The 19,089-nt window shown below is 39.4% G+C and overlaps 1 protein-coding gene across 1 annotated transcript in view; it reads right to left on the bottom strand.

Moving 5' to 3' along the window:
• The window catches only part of MEGF10 (multiple EGF like domains 10), a 126,009-nt gene that overhangs the window by 58,498 nt on the left and 48,422 nt on the right, over positions 1 to 19,089 (bottom strand). Inside the window, exon 6 of the mRNA XM_007457608.1 lies at positions 611 to 857. Coding sequence (XP_007457670.1) covers positions 611 to 857 — 247 coding nt within the window. The remainder of the gene's footprint in view (positions 1 to 610; positions 858 to 19,089) is intronic.

Here is a 19,089-nt window from a genome sequence, read left to right as displayed (position 1 = left end):
GCTAATACAAGCAAACCGAAGAATGCCCTTCCCACAAAATAAAGTAGTAGAGATTAAGTAACTGCTTTAGTGTTCCCCAGAAAGAATTAAACTATCTGTGTGCACATATCCTGCACAGATGTGATATATGTACTTTCATTTTCACAAAGCAACATACATATCTATGGGCATTAAATAACCCAGCTAACCTTTCATCATGGACTATTTCTGACATCTTTCGCCTTCCTTCTCTAAGGCACTGAACCCACCCAGCTTTATCCAGCTAATTAACAGAGCAGAACAACGTGGATTCATTAACAGCCGGCAGTGTAATGAATGCAATTGAGTATCAAAGTGGAACCCAAATCTGCCCCAACAACCCCAAATATTGCCATTCAGCTCAGCATCCTGGCCCTCTCTGCCTCTGCTCTGCCAAAAGAAGGCATGGAAGCTGGCTCTGAGGCTCTGGCTGGGCTCTGATGCGCTACAGCAAACAGCATCTGGGCCTGGGGTCCTATTCCCTCAGTAACTCTTCAGGCAGCAATAGAAACAGAAGCGCAGGAATATACCAGCAGCATGAACAGAGAGGGTGGGTGGGCTCTGCTATGCTGCTCAGCAGCAAGTCACTTACAAGGCTCCAGTGTAGCCGGGTGGGCAGCGGCACTCCCCCGTGACGTGATCGCAGGTAGCTCCGTTCTGGCACTGGCATCTCTGGTGACAGTCGTTACCATACGTGCCCTGCTCACAGCGCTCCTCGCAGCGCCATCCCCGGAAGCCCGCAGCGCAGTGGCAAGCCCCCGTGATGGGGTTGCACAGAGCCCCGTTTTTGCACTGGCACCGGCTGCTGCAGTGAGGCCCCCAGTGATCACCGTCGCAGGCTGAGGTTGGGGAAAGAAACAGTGGAGGGCATCAGAGTACAGGTGTGGGTAATGGCAAGCTCTTTAGAAGCAGCTTTCCTCTCCCTTTGGAGAGAGTGGATTGATGATCCCTTCATCACCATTCCTCAACAGAGCAACAGGGCTCGGGCACAGATCCATGACAATATTTCACTGGTGCTCCGCAGTGGACCACTTCCTGTCACTCTGCTGCTAAAGCATTGCTATACTGTTCAACTCCATGCCTGTGCTCAGCCTGTTCCCTGCACCTGGAATGTTGCATTTGATGTGGCTGGAGTCATTGGCTAGGGGAGGGTGTGAGCAGTTGTAGGGAGAGAGGAGGCTGGCTAGGCAGATGGGAATGGTCAGCTTATGCAGGGGTTTTTATGCACACCAAGAAGTTTGGATTGCATCTGGTGGACAAGGGATTGGTAGTAAAGGATTTTAAGCACTGAGGGACAATGGAGATTTGCCTTCTAGTAAGATCAGCTGGCTACAGCATGAGGAGGGCAGTAAGCAGCTGACAAGGAGAGGCGGGAGTTGGGGCAAGAAGCATAGTACTCAGGGGATCAGTGAGGGGGGCCTCGCCTCAGGCAATGATGAGAGGGACAAAGAGGCGACCCACAGGCAGTCCACTGAGGAGTGGGCTGGCCTTGCTACAGGTATGCGCCAAGCTCTCGAAAAGGAAACTGCTGCTGTGCTTTCAAAGTAATCAATCAAATTACATGTGATTGGGAGGTAACCAGAAAAGGTAGGAAAAAAATTGACTAAATGTTTAACGTCACTGACTTTAAAATACAACAAACCTGAAACTGATATGGACAGCAAATAAAAAGATAAGAGGTACATGAAACCAGGTAATACAAAGGCAGAAAAAAGCATTTAAAAGACATATTTTGTTTTTAACAGATTTATTGGAGTATAATTGCCTTACAATGGTGTGTTAGTTTCTGCTTTATAACAGAGTGAATCAGCTATACATATACATATATCCCCATATCTCCTCCCTCTTGCATCTCCCTCCCACCCTCCCTATCCCACCCCTCTAGGTGGTCACAAAGCACTGAGCTGATCTCCCTGTGCTATGCGGCTGCTTCCCACTAGCTATCTATTTTACATTTGGTAGTGTATATATGTCCATGCCACTCTCTCACTTCGTCCCAGCTTACCCTTCCCCCTCCCCGTGTCCTCAAGTCCATTCTCTATGTCTGTGTCTTTATTCCTGTCCTGCCCCAGGTTCTTCAGAACCATATTTTTTTTTAGATTCCATATATATGTGTTAGCATACAGTATTTGTTTTTCTCTTTCTGACTTACTTCACTCTGTATGACAGACTCTAGGTCCATCCACCTCACTACAAATAACTCAATTTTGTTTCTTTTATGTCTGAGTAATATTCCATTGTATATATGTGCCACATCTTCTTTATCCATTCATCTGTTGATGGACACTTAGGTTGCTTCCATGCCCTGGCTATTGTAAATAGAGCTGTAATGAACATTGTGGTACATGACTCTTTCTGAATTATGGTTTCCTGGGGGTATATGCCCAGTAGCGGGATTGCTGGGTCATATGGTAGTTCTTTTTTTAGTTTTTTAAGGAACCTCCACACTGTTCTCCATAGTGGCTGTATCAATTTACATTCCCACCAACAGTGCAAGAGGGTTCCCTTTCCTCCACACCCTCTCCAGCATTTAATGTTTGTAGAGTTTTTTGATGATGGCCATTCTGACTGGTGTGAGGTGAAATCTCACTGTAGTTTTGATCTGCGCTTCTCTAATAATTAGTGATGTTGAGCATCCTTTCATGTGTTTGTTGGCACTCTGTATATCTTCTTTGGAGAAATGTCTATTTAGGCCTTCTGCCCATTTTTGGATTGGGTTGTTTGTTTTTTTTATATTGAGCTGCATGAGCTGCTTGTAAATTTTGGAGATTAATCCTTTGTCAGTTGCTTCATTTGCAAATATTTTCTCCCATTCTGAGGGTTGTCTTTTTCTCTTGTTTATAGTTTCCTTTGCTGTGCAAAGCTTTGAAGTTTCATTAGGTCCCATTTGTTTGTTTTTGTTTTTATTTCCATTTCTCTAGGAGGTGGGTCTAAAAGGATCTTGCTGTGATTTATGTCATAGAATGTTCTGCCTATGTCTTCCTCTCAGAGTTTTATAGTGCCTGGCCTTACATTTAGGTCTTTAATGAATTTTGAGTTTATTTTTGTGTATGGTGTTAGGGAGTGTTCGAATTTCATTCTTTTACATGTGGCCATCCAGTTTTCCCAACACCACTTATTGAAGAGGCTGTCTTTTCTCCATTGTATATTCTTGCCTCCTTTATCAAAAATAAGGTGACCATAGGTGCATTGGTTTATCTCTGGGCTTTCTATCCTATTCCATTGATCTATATTTCTGTTTTTGTGCCAGTACCATACTATCTCGATTACTGTAGCTTTGTAGTATAGTCTGAAGTCCGGGAGCCTGATTCCTCCGGCTCCATTTTTCTTTCTCAAGATTGCTTTGGCTATTCGGGATCTTTTGTGTTTCCATACAAATTGTGAAATTTTTTGTTCTAGTTCTATGCAAAATGCCAGTGGTAGTTTCATAGGGATTGCATTGAATTTGTAGATTGCTTTGGGTAGTATAGTCATTTTCACAATGTAGATTCTTCCAATCCAAGAACATAGTATATCTCGCCACCTGTTTGCATCGTCTTTAATTTCTTACATCAGTGTCTTATAGTTTTCTGCTTTCAGGTCTTTTGTCTCCTTAGGTAGGTTTACTCCTAGGTATTTTATTCTTTTTGTTGCAATGGTAAATGGGAATGTTCCCTTAATTTCACTCTCAGATTTTTCATCATTAGTGTATAGGAATGCAAGAGATTTCTGTGCATTAATTTTGTATCCTGCTACTTTACCAGATTCATTGATTAGCTCTAGTAGTTTTCTGGTAGTATCTTTAGGATTCTCTATGTATAGTATCATGTCATCTGCAAACAGTGACAGCTTTACTTCTTCTTTTCCGATCTGGATTCCTTCTATTTCTTCTTCTTCTCTGATTGCTGTGGCTAAAACTTCCAAAACTATGTTGAATAAGAGTGGTGAGAGTGGACAATCTTGTCTTGTTCCTGACCTTAGAGGAAATGGTTTGTTTTTCACCATTGAGAACGATGTTGGCTGTGGGTTTGTCATATATGGCCTTTACTATTTTGAGGTAAGTTCCCTCTATGCCTACTTTCGGGAGGGTTTTTATCATAAATCGGTGTTGAATTTTGTCTAAAGCTTTTTCTGCATCTATTGAGATGACCATATTGTTTTTATTCTTCAATTTGTTAACATGGTGTATCACATTGATTGATTTGTGTATATTGAAGAATCCTTGCATTCCTGGGATAAACTCCACTTGATCATGGTGTATGATCCTTTTAAAGTGTTGTTGCATTCTGTTTGCTACTATTTTGTTGAGGATTTTTGCATCTATATTCATCAGTGATATTGGACTGTAGTTTTCTTTCTTTTTGACATCTTGGTCTGGTTTTGGTATCAGGGTGATGGTGGCCTCGCAGAATGAGTTTGGGAGTGTTCCTCCCTCTGCTATATTTTGGAAGAGTTTGAGAAGGATAGGTATCTGCTCTTCTCTAAATCTTTGATAGAATTCGCCTGTGTAGCCATCTGGTCCTGGGCTAAAAGTCAGATTTTAAAATGCAGTTCCAAAGGAAAGGAAGAATGGCCATGATTCAAGTCAAAGAGCAGGAAAAAGAGAGCAGGGAAGGAAAAAACCTCAATCGCAAACATTCTAAAATTTATGAAGGGTGACAATAAGCAAAGCCTACTCTCAATATGCATTGCCTAGGCAGTGGTGCATTTATTAATTAGATGCTATAAAAATCACTAGGAGCCTAGAGCTCCTAGGATAAATTGCTTTTATGATAAAAAGAAAGTTTCATTTCATAAAACTTTTGTAACGTCAAAAGTTGTAACGTCAACAGATCTGGAATAAAGTATTGAAAAAAACAAAACTAGGCACACAGCAAACAACTTATTAGACGTGCAAGATTTATCTTACATTATTACATTATTAGAACCTACCTTTCATTTCATAATTTCAAAAGGTTTAAATGAATAATTCTGTTTTTAATCAGTATGGCTTTGGTCTCATTAGTACTTTAATAAACATACTTTCACACAGTTAAAAGCAGTGGAAGAGAATTATCGAACCTAAAGCAGATCAAGAAAGCAATTACCAAAGAACTCACAATATTCTTTCACAAAATAACATTAAGTGGTAGTTCCAAGATGAGATTTCAGCCTAATTGTTATTCATATGAGTAGTATCTTTTATTGCCTATGGATATGGACAAAGTTGTGGGGGTTTTTCAATTTTAATTCTTTCAATCTAAGATTTATTCTTAAAAAAAAAAAAAAAATTACACGGCATGTTCCTTTAAGACCTCTCAGCTATCCCAGTTGGAGAAGGATCTGTCCTGTTTTGAAGGTCCCCCAAGGTAAATTACATAGTCCTTTGTAACTTGTTCCCTGGTTCATCAATCCTAAGAGTGCAGAAAATCTTCATTCCATGTAATCCAAATCCATTATCCTATAACTTGATCCCCCCCTCCTCTTAACAGTATAGTCAATCCTGTACATCACTGTTCCCTATATTGTAAATGATTTTATTCCTTAAACATGAATACATCCTTGACACTGCTCTTTGCTATACTAAATCCTACAACCTCAATACTTTTATGTATTTTTTAAAAGTTTATTCAATTTCACTCATTTTCTTTGCTGAATCCTCTCCAGAATGTCCACATCCCTCTCAACTTCCGGGAGCCTCAGGTGCTAAATTAAAGATCCATTATTCCTTATGTATAATGGGGGATTAATTGATTGACGCCGAACAACAATATAGGTAATAAAATTACCTTGATAAGGATATCAAGATCATGTCAAAAGCATTAAAAAAAACATCACGATGACTCAGAGTTCTTTTCCCTCACTGGGATATCGGGGTAAGAGTGGGCTGGAGCACATATGTTTTATAGAGTATATTTTACAACAAGAGGAGAGTGGTAGGAAGAATTCAAGTATTGAGGGGATAGAATTGGTCTCTCCTCTTCTTCATAACCCATTTATTTATACGTCCCATTCAACAGCTTCTCTCCCAGCAGAGCAGTCAGGCAGAGACCAGTTCTATTTTCTCGGGATTAGATAAAAACAAAAACAAAAAAAACCCTTAAGATATCTCCTCATGGTAGAAACAAGTTTATAGCAGACATTGATAACTATCAGCATTAAAGAAAGGGTTTCAGGCTTTTAAAGAAATATTATCGTGCCGACATGGTTAATTTCCTGCCTATATCTAAGCACTGTGGCATGCTTTGAAGTGACAGCTTCTCCGCTTGGGGTTGTATTTCTCTAAAAAGCCACTGATGCATGGGCCTCACAATGTGAATACTAAGCACCAACATGGACTCTACTGGGAAGAAAATCCACATAGAGAAGTCTACAGACAAATAGACAGGAAGTAGGACAAGTAAGATACAGAAGCCTGGCTTGAATGTAGCCATCAATGTGACTTCCTTTCTTTTCTTCATTTGTCATATTTAACTGCTTCAACATATCCACTTTTAAATGTATACTAGTGAGTTACACAGTTTATCGCACAAAAGCCAGCTTTCTTCCCTGATTACTACAAATACAAGAGTATGTTGACTGTCTAGTACAAGAGGGAGAATTTGTCCCTTATGTTTAGTGCCAAGCTTGACCAATTATCCTGAATTCAAGTACTGTATTTAGAAAGACAGTTTGGAGAGAGTCTGAACTCAAATCATCTGACATCTTTTAGTTAACACCTCACTCAAATTTAAAGGGGCAAGTATTTCACTCCTCAAGAAAAAGGGACTGGGTTGCCTGCCACAGACAACTTTTTTAAAAAATGTAATATGTATAACTGAATCACTGTGCTGTACAGCAGAAATTAACACAACATTGTAAATCAACTATACATCAATAAAATAAAAATTTTTTTAATGTAGTTAACATGGAAATAACTTGAATATCCTAATAGGAAAAGGTAAATGAACAAAATTTTGTTTCAGATTAAATTGAAAAGAACCCAGATGCTAATAAGGAAGCAATGCCTCCTTTTCAGCTTCTGGTTTCAGTTCTTATTGTGCGAACAGCTAGAAATGGGCTATCAGATGCCATGTGCCCAGAATCATGCAGATGTTTCAGGAGACAGCTTAACGAGGGTCTCAGCACAGCTTGCTCTAAGAAGCTCTCATAATAAGTTGGAAATAAAAGGTATTTTAAACTACTGTGTAATGTCAGGAGTATACAGACCATGCTACAGCTCTTAGGGACAGCTTAGCAGAGCACCGGCTCCTCTCAAGACGATGGACTCACCCTGGAGCTCTAATGGCTGTAACTTCCAATGACATCTGTAACCACAGGTTATGTTCAGGGGCTGGGGGCTGAAATTCACTCAAGTGATATCTCTTAAGTACCTGCCTTGTGCCAGCCATGGTACCAGGCCTTGACTTCAGACCAAGAACAATAAAGCTCATGCTTCTACAAGCTTATAGTTTAATGGCAAGGTGTCAAGTTACTAGGCAAGAGAATAACCTGTGACAGGTAGTGAGGTAAGGATATGGACTGGGTACAACGGAAAGCACAGGGACGACACTTAACCAATATTGGTGAGTCGGGAAAGCCTTCCCTGATAAAATGATGTCTAAGCGAAGACCTAAAGGCAGAGGGTGCCATACTTAGGTAAAGGGCAGAGGATTTGTACATGGGAAAAAGGGGCACTGCAAGGAGAGGGAGGTTGCAGGGGGTGTTACATTCAGAAAAATGATACATGCAGTGGCCAAAAGCCTTTTACATGACAAACATCCATGAATGCCCTCTTGGGCTTCTACACTATTGTATCATGGCCACTGTCATCTTTCTTAGCTGTGTGCACAACAAAAAGAAGTATAGAAACAAGCAGAGAAGAAGAGATATTAGACATGTCCTCTCCCTCCATCAGTCCTCCCCAGCCTGCCAAGCTCAGCTCAGAAACCTCTGTGCTTCAGGTACATTTTACAACCCAATCTGAGATGCTCTCTGAAAAAGGCAGTATATATTTTCCATGACACTCACTTTGCACTTAGATCACAGTTTTTATATGTGTTTGCCTTGTCTCATATCTCTCAAATAAAATTGAAATTCATAGGTGTTAAGACACACAGACACCCTTCTAGATCTTAGCAGTTATCAACAGAAGGTTTCATACAGTCATGTCCTGGCAGTCACCTGGCTGACAATGATGGTGAGAGGCATTCTTATTCAGAGATATTAAGCTGTGAAAAACTGTGCAACTGAGTCATGAAGCAGTGTAATAATAATGATGAGACTGATACTTACAGTGAGGATGATTATCTCTCCCTTTTTTGGGAAAATCAGCATGCTTATGCACTATTATGGGATAGCAGATAGCACATCTAGTTTAGAGGTTAGTCTGGGAAAGTGTATCAAAAGCCCTTTACTCATAAATTCCTCTTTGGGGATTTTTCTAAAAGAAACAAACATAAGTGTGTAAAGACAATTAGTAATACTTACATTGTGCCCACAGACGTTGTTCTAAGCACCTGAAATAGATGAATGACCACAGTGTCCCTATGAAGCAGGGACTACAGTTACCCCTATTCTATAGAAGAAGAAACTGAGATCCAGGTGACGTGCTTAAAGTTACACAGGCAAAAAGGGGTGAAGAACAGACCTCCCATCTTCAGTTTGGATTCTAAACCACTCTATTCTACCCCCGCCCAAGCTTTAAGGATGCTTAAAACAGCACTGTTTATAACAACAAAAAAATTAGAAACAACCTAATTTTCTAGCACTGGTGAAAGGACTGGTGAAAAAACTTTTGGTACAATCATACAATGGAATACCATGCATCAATTAAAAGTGATATAGAAGAATATTTAATGAACTTGAAAGATGTTTACAATATTGTAACTGTAAAAAGTAGATTAAAAATATGTAGCACATGATCCAATTTTAGCAACAGATTAGAATAAACTAGATGAAATTGTCATTAACTTAGGTCAAAAATGGCCTAATATCAGCAACTGTATATGGTTGAACCTAATATGTGGGGAAGGGAGGAGGAGATGGAGAATGAGAAAGACACAGAGACAGAGACAGATATTGAAACACTCTGTGGGCCAGTGGGACCACTGGGTAACTCTGGGTCTTAAGACTGTGCGTGATTTTTTTTTTATTCATTTAGATTAACTAGATTTTCTAAATTTTCTGCAATTGAATATATCCTTTTGGCAGGAGGAGAAAAGCAAGCAAAAAGTTACATTTTTAAATAGTTCAATCTGCTGAGCATTTATACTGTGTTATGTTCTGTGCTCCATGCTTTACACACCTCTCTCCAGTCCTCACAGCACTGACAAGGTGGGTGTCATTATCACCTCCAGCACATGGAGGATATTTAGGATGAAAACCTGTAGGTAAAATGTCCAAAAACACCAGACTGTGGTATCAGTACTTAAACTCAAGGTTGTCTGCAAACAAAAGTCCAAGCACTTTTCACAAGTCCATTCTGCTCCTGAAGTAGTGAAATTACATATTTTGGTTAAACATAATATCCCACAATTATGTTTTTCATCTAATATGATCCACTAAGGCAGAGCAGCCAATGATAAGACCTTTCACTGAGCGAGCCTATGGGGTCAGCCAGTGACTCAATATTCAGGGGCAATGAAAATAGGAAATTATCTCAGTAGTGAGAAGATAGGGCGTTTCTCAAAGAGAAAATAAAATTAAGGAGATGATGGTTAAGTCTGAAGAGCTTCTGTAAGTTGAAAATGATTCTATGCAAACAGAAAGGGCAGTGAACTCACTGTGAAAACAGTACTGATGGTATTAGCTGGCCTGCTAAGGAGTACTCTAACCTGAAAACTAGGCCTGCATATATTTGGTGAGTGAATGAAAGTGATTGTGCATGCAGAGCAGGATAACTAACTTGGACAAGCAGAGAAACCTTAAAACCATCATCGCAATTCTGGGTACATCCTCCTCTCCTAATTCACTTCAAGCAGTCCAGTTTTCCACGCAAAGGACAGGGAGAGAGAGAATAGGTTCCAAGATACACTGAGTTTTGAACATGTGTCAGTATTATGCAGCTACTTTATTTTAACCTCACCATAACTCGATGAGATGGGTATAATTACTCCAACATTTCATGTGAAAAATGGACTCAGATGATAATTTGCTCAGTCACTTAGCATTGAGGTGGCAAAAGCAAGGGTTCAACCCAAACCCATCAATGCTTCCATATCTGTGCTCTTCCACACACCCTGTGGACCATCCCAAGTGAGCAATCAATGCTCATCAATTACCGGATCTGATATCAGTGCTCATTACTGGCTTCTGCCTGCTTTTCAAAGGGGAACCTTCTAGGACAAAAGTGTCACAGATATTTGAGAAGTAATACTTGTTTGCCTAAAATGAAATTTCCCAGGCTTCAAAGTGTTAGTAGCAGGTTCATCAGAATGGTTTGATAAGAAATGTTCCAACATGTCCATAGCCATTCATGTATTGACAAAGACAAGGCATTAGGAAAAATCTTTGAACAAATGAGAGATGGTTTAGTAAATCTCTTGTTTTTGTGTAGACCAAGAATAAAGAAAGGAGAACAGTTAGAGATACAGAGAAATGCCAAATGGACAGATACTCCAGAGGAAAGAACAAGGGCACATTAATACATTGTCTCATCCAAAGGACTCCCTCAGCAGAAAAAAAAAAAAAAAAAAGGATGATATCATTTTTCCCTTAGAGAAAGAAGTGATGGTTACCATCAAATTCACCTTGTTACAAAATTCATCAATCACTAGCTGGCTCAAGAAATGGGTACAATCACTTAGCATTAGACAGGCCTGGACCCTAGCAGGGACACTGCAACTTCATAGGAATGGGAACTTGAGCAAGTCCCTGACCTTTAATATACTTAATTTTCTTTTTGTAAAATGGGGATGGTGAAATGTACTAATTACATCAAAAGTACTTGTTGCTATGTGCCACACAGCACAAATCTGGTAGCACAGGAATTTTATTCTGTGGTTGGCACAGTGGAGCGTCCCACCCCTAGAAAAACATCCTCCAGCTGTATATGAGGCTGGAATAACAGGCCTGTCGGTGGTTTTCATTATTTGTTTGTCTTGCATGAATCATTCATGCCAAAAAGGACAACTTGGTTCTCACAATGTGAATTCCAAAAACAAATTGCCCAGTAACTCCATAAAGTAAAAACAAGCCCTGGTGTATCACCCTTTTCATCCATTTTTATAAAGCCAATTGGAAAAAGCTCAGACCTGGAATGAAAACCAGCGTTAATTTACATCCTATTCTTAATTGTCAATTAAAAACTGGATTTAGAAATTGCTCACTTGCTGACAATTAACGTGTTCAGAGGTGTAAGCTCATACATGGAGCCCAGAAATATAAAAGGAGAAACTTAGAAACAAACATGTGAACTTCTTAATAATCCTCCCCTTAGCATAAAGAATTAGATGGTCATAAATAAAATCTGAAGAATCCTGCCATATTAGAAGGCATCAATTCCAGGACTTGATTTTTCCCCAGCTTATGTACACCCACCAAGACCACAGAAACAGCCTTGAACCACATTTTGAAGTATAAGATGCTTTTTTTAAAGCAATTGGTTCTGAATTATAGCGAAAAACAAAAGGGCCCAATTCTGTGTGCTTGTGTTTGGTATAAAGAAACCTTTAGATGAACTGAGTAGTCCGTTTTTTTGTTTTTGTTTTATCTTGGTTTAACACCTCTGGGATCGAAGAGGTAAAACTGTAGAACTATATGGGTTTCAAGAAGTTTGTGGATACATCTCTACCAGATACTTAACAATGGGATAGTGTGTTGAATCTTGGAACTCATGTTTATCATAGGGAAAGTGCCATCAGTTTATAATACATAACTACCCTCACCAGGGTTGCTGTTTGAAGTAACTAAGACTGTAAGTGCCCTTAACATCTAAATGTCAAGCATCTATTAGGTTACATCAGTCAGCTATACGGACTTAAAAATATATTTTTACATGGAGTTTCACCGTGATGTTCTCCATTGACTTTAAATGTAGGAAAATCTGTGATTATGAGGGAATTTACTAGGAAAGAAAATTCAGCCCTTCATATTCTCATATATAGACAAAGCACAAATAAGTCACTTTCAAGAAAATATCTCTACAGAGTGCCTGGCTTTCAAAAGAGACCAAAATAATTTTCTGCTGTCTCAAAGGATAGAAAAACATGATTCTTCCTGAAATATACACACTTTCTTCCCAAGCCTTGGTTCCTTCAGGGTCTTTTATCTCCCTGTGATTTCATTCCTTGTGCCTCAGGCTAACAAGGCTATGGTGTGTCATTCCCTTTGTTAATGGAGAAGAAAAGATCCTCATTCAAAACATCAAGTGCTTTAAAAATAAAACAAGTTTGTAAAGCTTCTCCATCCATGAAGAAGAACAATAAAAATGTATTTTCCAGATCCTCTGAAAGCACTAAAACCTCATGTCCTTCACATGTCAAAAAGCCGGCTGGAGAGCTGACAGAGTGCCAGCAATCACTATGGACAACCACCCAGTGCTGTTTATATTAATATTATTCAGTGGCCGAGAGAACCTTTATTCTTCTTCTTTAAAAAATGTTTATTAAATGAATTTTCGAAGCATGAACTGTCATTTTATAACATCAGTGCATGCTTATCCCAAATTATGAACCAGAAAAAAGGGTGTGAAATGTTTATTCTTTAATGTTTCTAAATATAAATGTTGATGTCTCTCAACGAGAGCATATTGATGACTCTATTCACAGTGGAGGGAAATCTCAAGGATATAAATTGTAGGCTGGGATTAAGTAAGGGATTTGGGGGGATTACATTTATTCACTGAAGTCAGAAGAAAAACAACGACTTTGGGAGCCATTATGGGATATCTTGCTTTATAAAGTCTTGCCATATCTTTGCTCTTTTGCTCATTTATTCTTTCATTAAAAATGTACAAAGCAGCTTCCATGGTTACTAAGTTCTGTTTGTTGAGTACTTACTATTGCTCCTCCCTAAGACCTGTCCTATAGCTAAGATTTCTTTGTCTACTGGAAGAGACTGGCCGACAGTGAGACTTATCAGAAAAGAATGGGCTAAGCCTTGCAGTGCACAGGACACTCGAACACAGAGGACTTACACCCACTGCGCCTCTGGGCAGAGGAGAGCAGGGAGGGGAGAAGGCTTCCAGAAGAGGTGGGCTGGAGGTGAGCACTGAAGGATACATACGCAGGACCACCACTGTGCAAGTACTTATTATCTTCATCCTGGATGCGAGAGGCCAAAAGGTGGAAGCCTTAAATGATTTGCTTAAAACCCAACAGTAAGGAAAATCAGGTCCCAAACCCTCAGTGCTAACAGGATGGTCTGAAAAATTTAAGTTTTCTTGAGTAAAAAAAAAATTTTAACCACAGAAGACAAGTACTACTATAGCAATGCCCTACGTTCTCACAACCTAGAGTTAACTGTTGTGACCATTACATCACATTTGCTTCATCATTTAATGCAAGAAATAACACGTTACAGTTAAAGTCCCTTTTATCTCCTTTGTACCTGGTTTTCAGTTTTTTCCCTACTCCTTCCTCAGAGGGAACCACTGTCATGATTTTTTTTTAATAAATAAATTTATTTATTTATTTTGGGCTGTGCTGGGTCTTTGTTGCTGCGCGTGGGCTTTCTGTAGTTGCGGTGAGCGGGGGCTACCCTTTGTTGTAGTGCGTGGGCTTCTCATTGCAGTGGCTTCTCTTTGTTGCAGAGCACTGGCTCTAGGCACGTGAGCTTCAGTAGTTGTGGCTCATGGGCTCTAGAGCTCAGGCTCAGTAGTTGTGGCACACGGGCTTAGTTGTCCTGTGGCATGTGGGATCTTCCCGGACTAGGGCTCAAACCCGTGTCCCCTGCATTGGCAGGCAGATTCTTAACCACTGTGGCACCAGGGAAGTCCCCGCTGTCATGATTTTAATGTGTATCATTCTAGTCTGCTTGTGTGTCCAAAAATTATATATTCCATGAATTAATATACTATTAATATATTAATAATAATATATTGCATAAATTTTATGAATTTATTAGTTTTCTATTAAAATGTTTATATCACTGTGTATCTTGTTTTCACCCAATATTACGATATTGAGACCCACTAATGTTGACACATCTTTTAATGAAGTGTGTTACTACATAGAAATTTATAGGAATGAATGGCTACACAGCATTACACTGTATTAACAACCTCCAATAAATCTATCTTTTCTCATATTCAAGGCCATTTTTACTTGTCTCCAAATTTTCACTGTTACAAAGATGCAAACACTATATCCCCTATACATGTATGCAAAGGTTTCTCCAAGGTATACAGACAGATTATAAAGAAATAAAAATAAAATTACCTAATCCTATGGTGTACACAAATCAACATTTTATTCTAGAGGCAGCCAAACTGCTCTCCAAAGTTACTCTGCCAATTTACCCTCCTGAGAGCAATGTGTACAAGCTTCCTTTCACATTTTCATTAACACTTGATATTGTCAGACTTCTAGATGTTTGCCAATCAGATGGTGAAAAATGACATCATGTTCTTTCATTATGCACTTCCTCAGTTATTACAAAGATAAATATGCTCATATGCTTATTAGCCAATCAGGTTTCCTTGCCTTGAATTACTTTATTGTATCCTTTGCCTAATCTAAAGTTGAGGGGGTTTTTTCCTTATTGATTTGTGGGAGTTCTTAACATATCCTATATACTAATCATTTGTTTTATACGTTGCAGAAATCTTTCTCCACTCTCTCCTTTCTCTTTTAAGTTTGCTTATGGTGTCTTAAAGAACTGTTTAACTTTGATGCAGTCTAATTATTCTAAGAACTAATTTACAGCATGGATAAATCTGGTTTGTGTAATACTAATTTTACAACATGAGGCTATTTTTATTTGTAAGGATAAAGGGGCTTTTCTTTAATACATGAACAAAAATTCATGGCTATATACTAATATCAAGTTCAAATCAATTCCATTAAAATTTAAACTTTCTTTGGAAGTTACTTCCACTCACTTTGTGCAAGAGTAGTGAGTAGTAAAACCATTAGGTTTTCACAGAATTTTAAGATACCATTTATGGCCCAGAGGCAGGGCACTTATAACCTCTACTACTTACCCTATTGAAACAGTCTTTATAAGTAGTATAAATGTTATTGTTTTATTACTTTCTACACTTTATTAATTTACACATGTCAAACATGATTACTTTGCTCTAACATATATGTACAAATATTCAAACTTTTTAAAGTCAACTAGGTTGTCAATGAATTAGAAGATTTTTTGACCAAAGAAGGAAAAAACAGTTTTTTTTCTTATCTGCCCTGAGGAAGTTTTCAACTATTTAAAAAAAATTCTTTGACACAATCACAAACAATAAGAAATCTGATCTAGTCATGAAAGATACCGGACTATATATTAAACCAGAGCACTTAATTTTAGCCAACTAACAGCATAACCTTATGAGAGGAAATGTACATGGCTTTACTAAAATCAGGTATTAGTCTCCTTGATTTTACAGGTAAGGTAAAACCTTTCCTCTTTTGAGGGTGAGGAGCTGTCTACGTACACAATTTCTTCAAAGTTTATGGAAATGACACCGAGTTCATCTTGCCTGGCTTCTACAATCTCACTGCAGCTGCTAGTTTATGGGAATTCACCAAGGATGAATGAGCCTGCATTGCACACAGCCAAAGTGGAGCCTGAGCTCCCTTAAGGCCACTGAAGGAAGGAAGGACTTCAGGTCATGCCCTTTCTCTAGAAGACCTTTGACCACGTCCTCCTTGACTTCTCCAGATGCTTTGCCTATATATTTGTAGATGGACTTCCAGTCCCTCTATTAAACTGAAAGCATCTGAAAGAAGAGGCCGAGTCTTTCATCTCTCATATCTCATGTTTATATCCATTACTGCTCCTGGAACATTTATGCCTTCATTCCTTCCTTCCACAAATATGTATTGAGAATCACTGGGTGCCCAGCACCGTGCTAGACATTAGGTGAATAAATTAGCTACGCAGCAGTGAATAAAACAGACAAAATTCACGTTTCTATGGGCCTTCTATCCTGGAGGGGAATGCAGACAAAAAAAAAAAAAAAAAAAAAAAAAAAAAAAAAAAAAAAACCAACCAACCAAACAAAAGAAGGGAAAAAAAAAAAAAAAAAAAAAAAAAAAAAAAAAAAAAAAAAAAAAAAACCAACCAACCAAACAAACAAAAGAACAAATGAAGTATTTTCAAATAGTGCCATAAAAAAATGTTAAAAAGACGACGTAATAGATAGTTACGGGAGAATATTCGTTATGTAGTCAGGGGAAGCCTCTCCTGGTGGTGACACATAGATTGAAAGTTCGTTGACCTAAATTAGAAGCCAGCCACATAAAGGCCCAGGGAGGAGAGAATTCTAGACGGAGGAAACATCAAGTGCAGAGGCAGAAGTGAAGCTACTGTGTTCCAAGAAAGGTAGGCAGAGGCTGAGCAGTGTGGTACCCTGAGCGAGCCGTGGGATGAGAAGGGGCCGGGAAGCTAGGGAGGGACAGATCAAACAGGGCTTGGTGGGTCACGTCCGGGCTCTGGCGTTTATCCTAACTATAATGGGAAATACTGGGGAGTTTGGGGAAAGGGAGCAGCGTGCTCTGAAGTGCAGTTTTACAAGATCACTCTGGTCTCAATACAGAGAACTGACTGGAGTGGGGCTAAAGTAGATGTAACAGTAGGGAGACTATTGTGATCACCAATTAAGAGAGGATGGTGGCTTGGATTTGAGCGGCAGGAGTAGAGAGTAGGAAAAGGTTAGATTATCTTATATTTTCAGGTTGAACCAAGATTTTCTGATAAACAGATGTAGAGGGAGATTACACAAAGTTAAAAAAAAAAAAACAAGGAAAAAATATCAATAAATGATGTGTGTGGAGTGGAGTTAAATAAAATGACAGCCCAGCCTTGTCTTTACAGCATGGGAACCAACTAGCGCAAGTAACATAAACATCTATAGTGTTCTCACCGTGCCCCGAGCAATACCAACCAGACGTGAATTCATCTGGTAAGGACATTAATGGTCAGAGGTTGGAGATAATGCAAAAAACTGCACCAGGGTTCTGTCTGGGGAGCCTCCTGGCAAGCAACTCTGGACAAAGAGAGGCTCCTGCTCAAGAAGGGTGTGGCCTGCTGGGCGAAACAAGATGTCCTCAAACAGCCCCTCCATCCATTCTCCAGTCCACAGACCGGTGTGATGTGAAGTCAGGTGGAAGGCACAGTTGTCACACAAGGAACTGTAAGTAAGTACCATTTACTGAGCCATTATCATGCCACCAGGCACAGTGCTGAGTGCTGAGTACTCAGCAGGTATTGTGTCATTTAATTCTCAAAAGCATATGACATAGATACTTTGAAACTTATTTTAAGCTAAGGAAAGTGAGGCAAAGAAACAGCACAGAATGGAGAGGCACTAAGTCTACTGTCATTCAGTTCCAACAGGGAGCTGGGTGGGTGGAGGTGGAAGAGATTGTCTGCCCCTCCAGAGAGTAACCAACAAAAGCCCAGGTTTCACACTCCTTCACAAAGACAAAATCAGCAGTTTCTGTGTGTGACCTCTATCAAGATACTCAGGCAGTCCATCAGTGAAATTGCTTTTGGGCAGTTCTGATGAACCATTCATCCCAAGCTCAGTCCTTCCCACCTGTCACCAATGTCCAGCCCTCATGCCAGTGAACCCAAATGATCCACTCTTATTCTGCTGCTCCATCAACCTGATTTCTAAAGTAATTCTGACAGGGTGATGGGTATGTTAACGACTTGCCTTGAGGACTGGGCTCCGATGACTTCTCTCCCCAGACAACATCGATCCTCCATTGTATCCAGTCAATAGACCTTTACAGCAGACTTTGCTGGTGAACAAGTCAGCTTTTTGTGCCCTACAATTTCTGGCTTGTAATACCCTTCAAATGGATTCCCCCATTCGAACATCCTGCAGGCAAATTCTTATTACTTATTCCCAGCAGCACAGCATGCTTGCTTTATCTGAAAGGTTATCAGAACTCTTAATGTTGTATCTGAAAATGTTTGAGCTAGTCGGGCCTCCTAGGCATGTTTTCACTACTCCCAAGTACATTTAACCAGAAACGCTATTGGTGACTAAATAAACCCCAGTTTGGATTTTCTAGACCAAAATTAATTTCCATTTTTTGTTTCTAACTGGTACTAATGTCAAAAGCCTAGGGAACAAGCATTTGAAAACTATTTGCTGGCTGCTGGCTGATTTAGGACTCTCCATGTGTTTTTGGATGTGCCCTATAGCCAGAGGAGAAATAGATTTCTCTATAGACCTCTAGAAAATCATAAATAGAATTATATGGGTTGAGAGAACAAATGTATTATTGCTACTCATACGAAAGGTTTAAAGGGTTTCCAAAACAAAGAAAGATCTCGGGGATTGCAGGCACATATTTATGAGAGTAAATCACACATAGAATCATAGGTTTGAAAGGGATCATAAATACAATCTTGCCCAACATTCTTAATGTTACAAATGAGGAAATTACAAATTACAAATACATTCAACTAAATTGGTGTCATTTTAAATGACATGTTAGTGTGCCCTTGACACCTCTCAGGAACTTTTGTTTTGCTCTTTTGTCTGGTGGTATCAGTCCTGCCTCCTGCTCTCATTCACTGACCCTTATCACTTTCACCAAATCTCCTTTCCAGCTCCAGGAGGCACCAGATCCTTATTAAAATTACTGGCTGTGAATGAGACGCAAGTCTGGTTCCACTATTTACCAGAAGTATAAACTTAGGCAAGACACTTAATTTTTCTGTGCCTCTATTTTCTCATCTGTAAAATAGGAACAAGAATTGTAACCATCTCATCTGTTGAGCATTAAATGAGTTAGTTCCTGTAAAGCTGTAAAGCCCTTACAAAGATGCTTGGCACATACTAAGCTCTCAATAGGGGAGAACTATTGCTGTCATCATCATTATCAACGTACCCAACTTCTGCTTCCCTTGATATCAGCAGATTATCTCTTCCCCAGTTTACCAAGAGAAGAAAGGTCATCAAATATGAACTCACTCAGATGCTCCTCCCCACTGCCCGTGAGCTCCTGAGCCCAG

This window comes from Lipotes vexillifer, unplaced genomic scaffold, assembly GCF_000442215.2.
Source record: "Lipotes vexillifer unplaced genomic scaffold, Lipotes_vexillifer_v1.1 scaffold1084, whole genome shotgun sequence".
NCBI lineage: Eukaryota > Metazoa > Chordata > Mammalia > Artiodactyla > Lipotidae > Lipotes > Lipotes vexillifer.
Note: the sequence above shows the minus strand (reverse complement) of the source record. Positions and strands in the feature narration are given on the sequence as shown.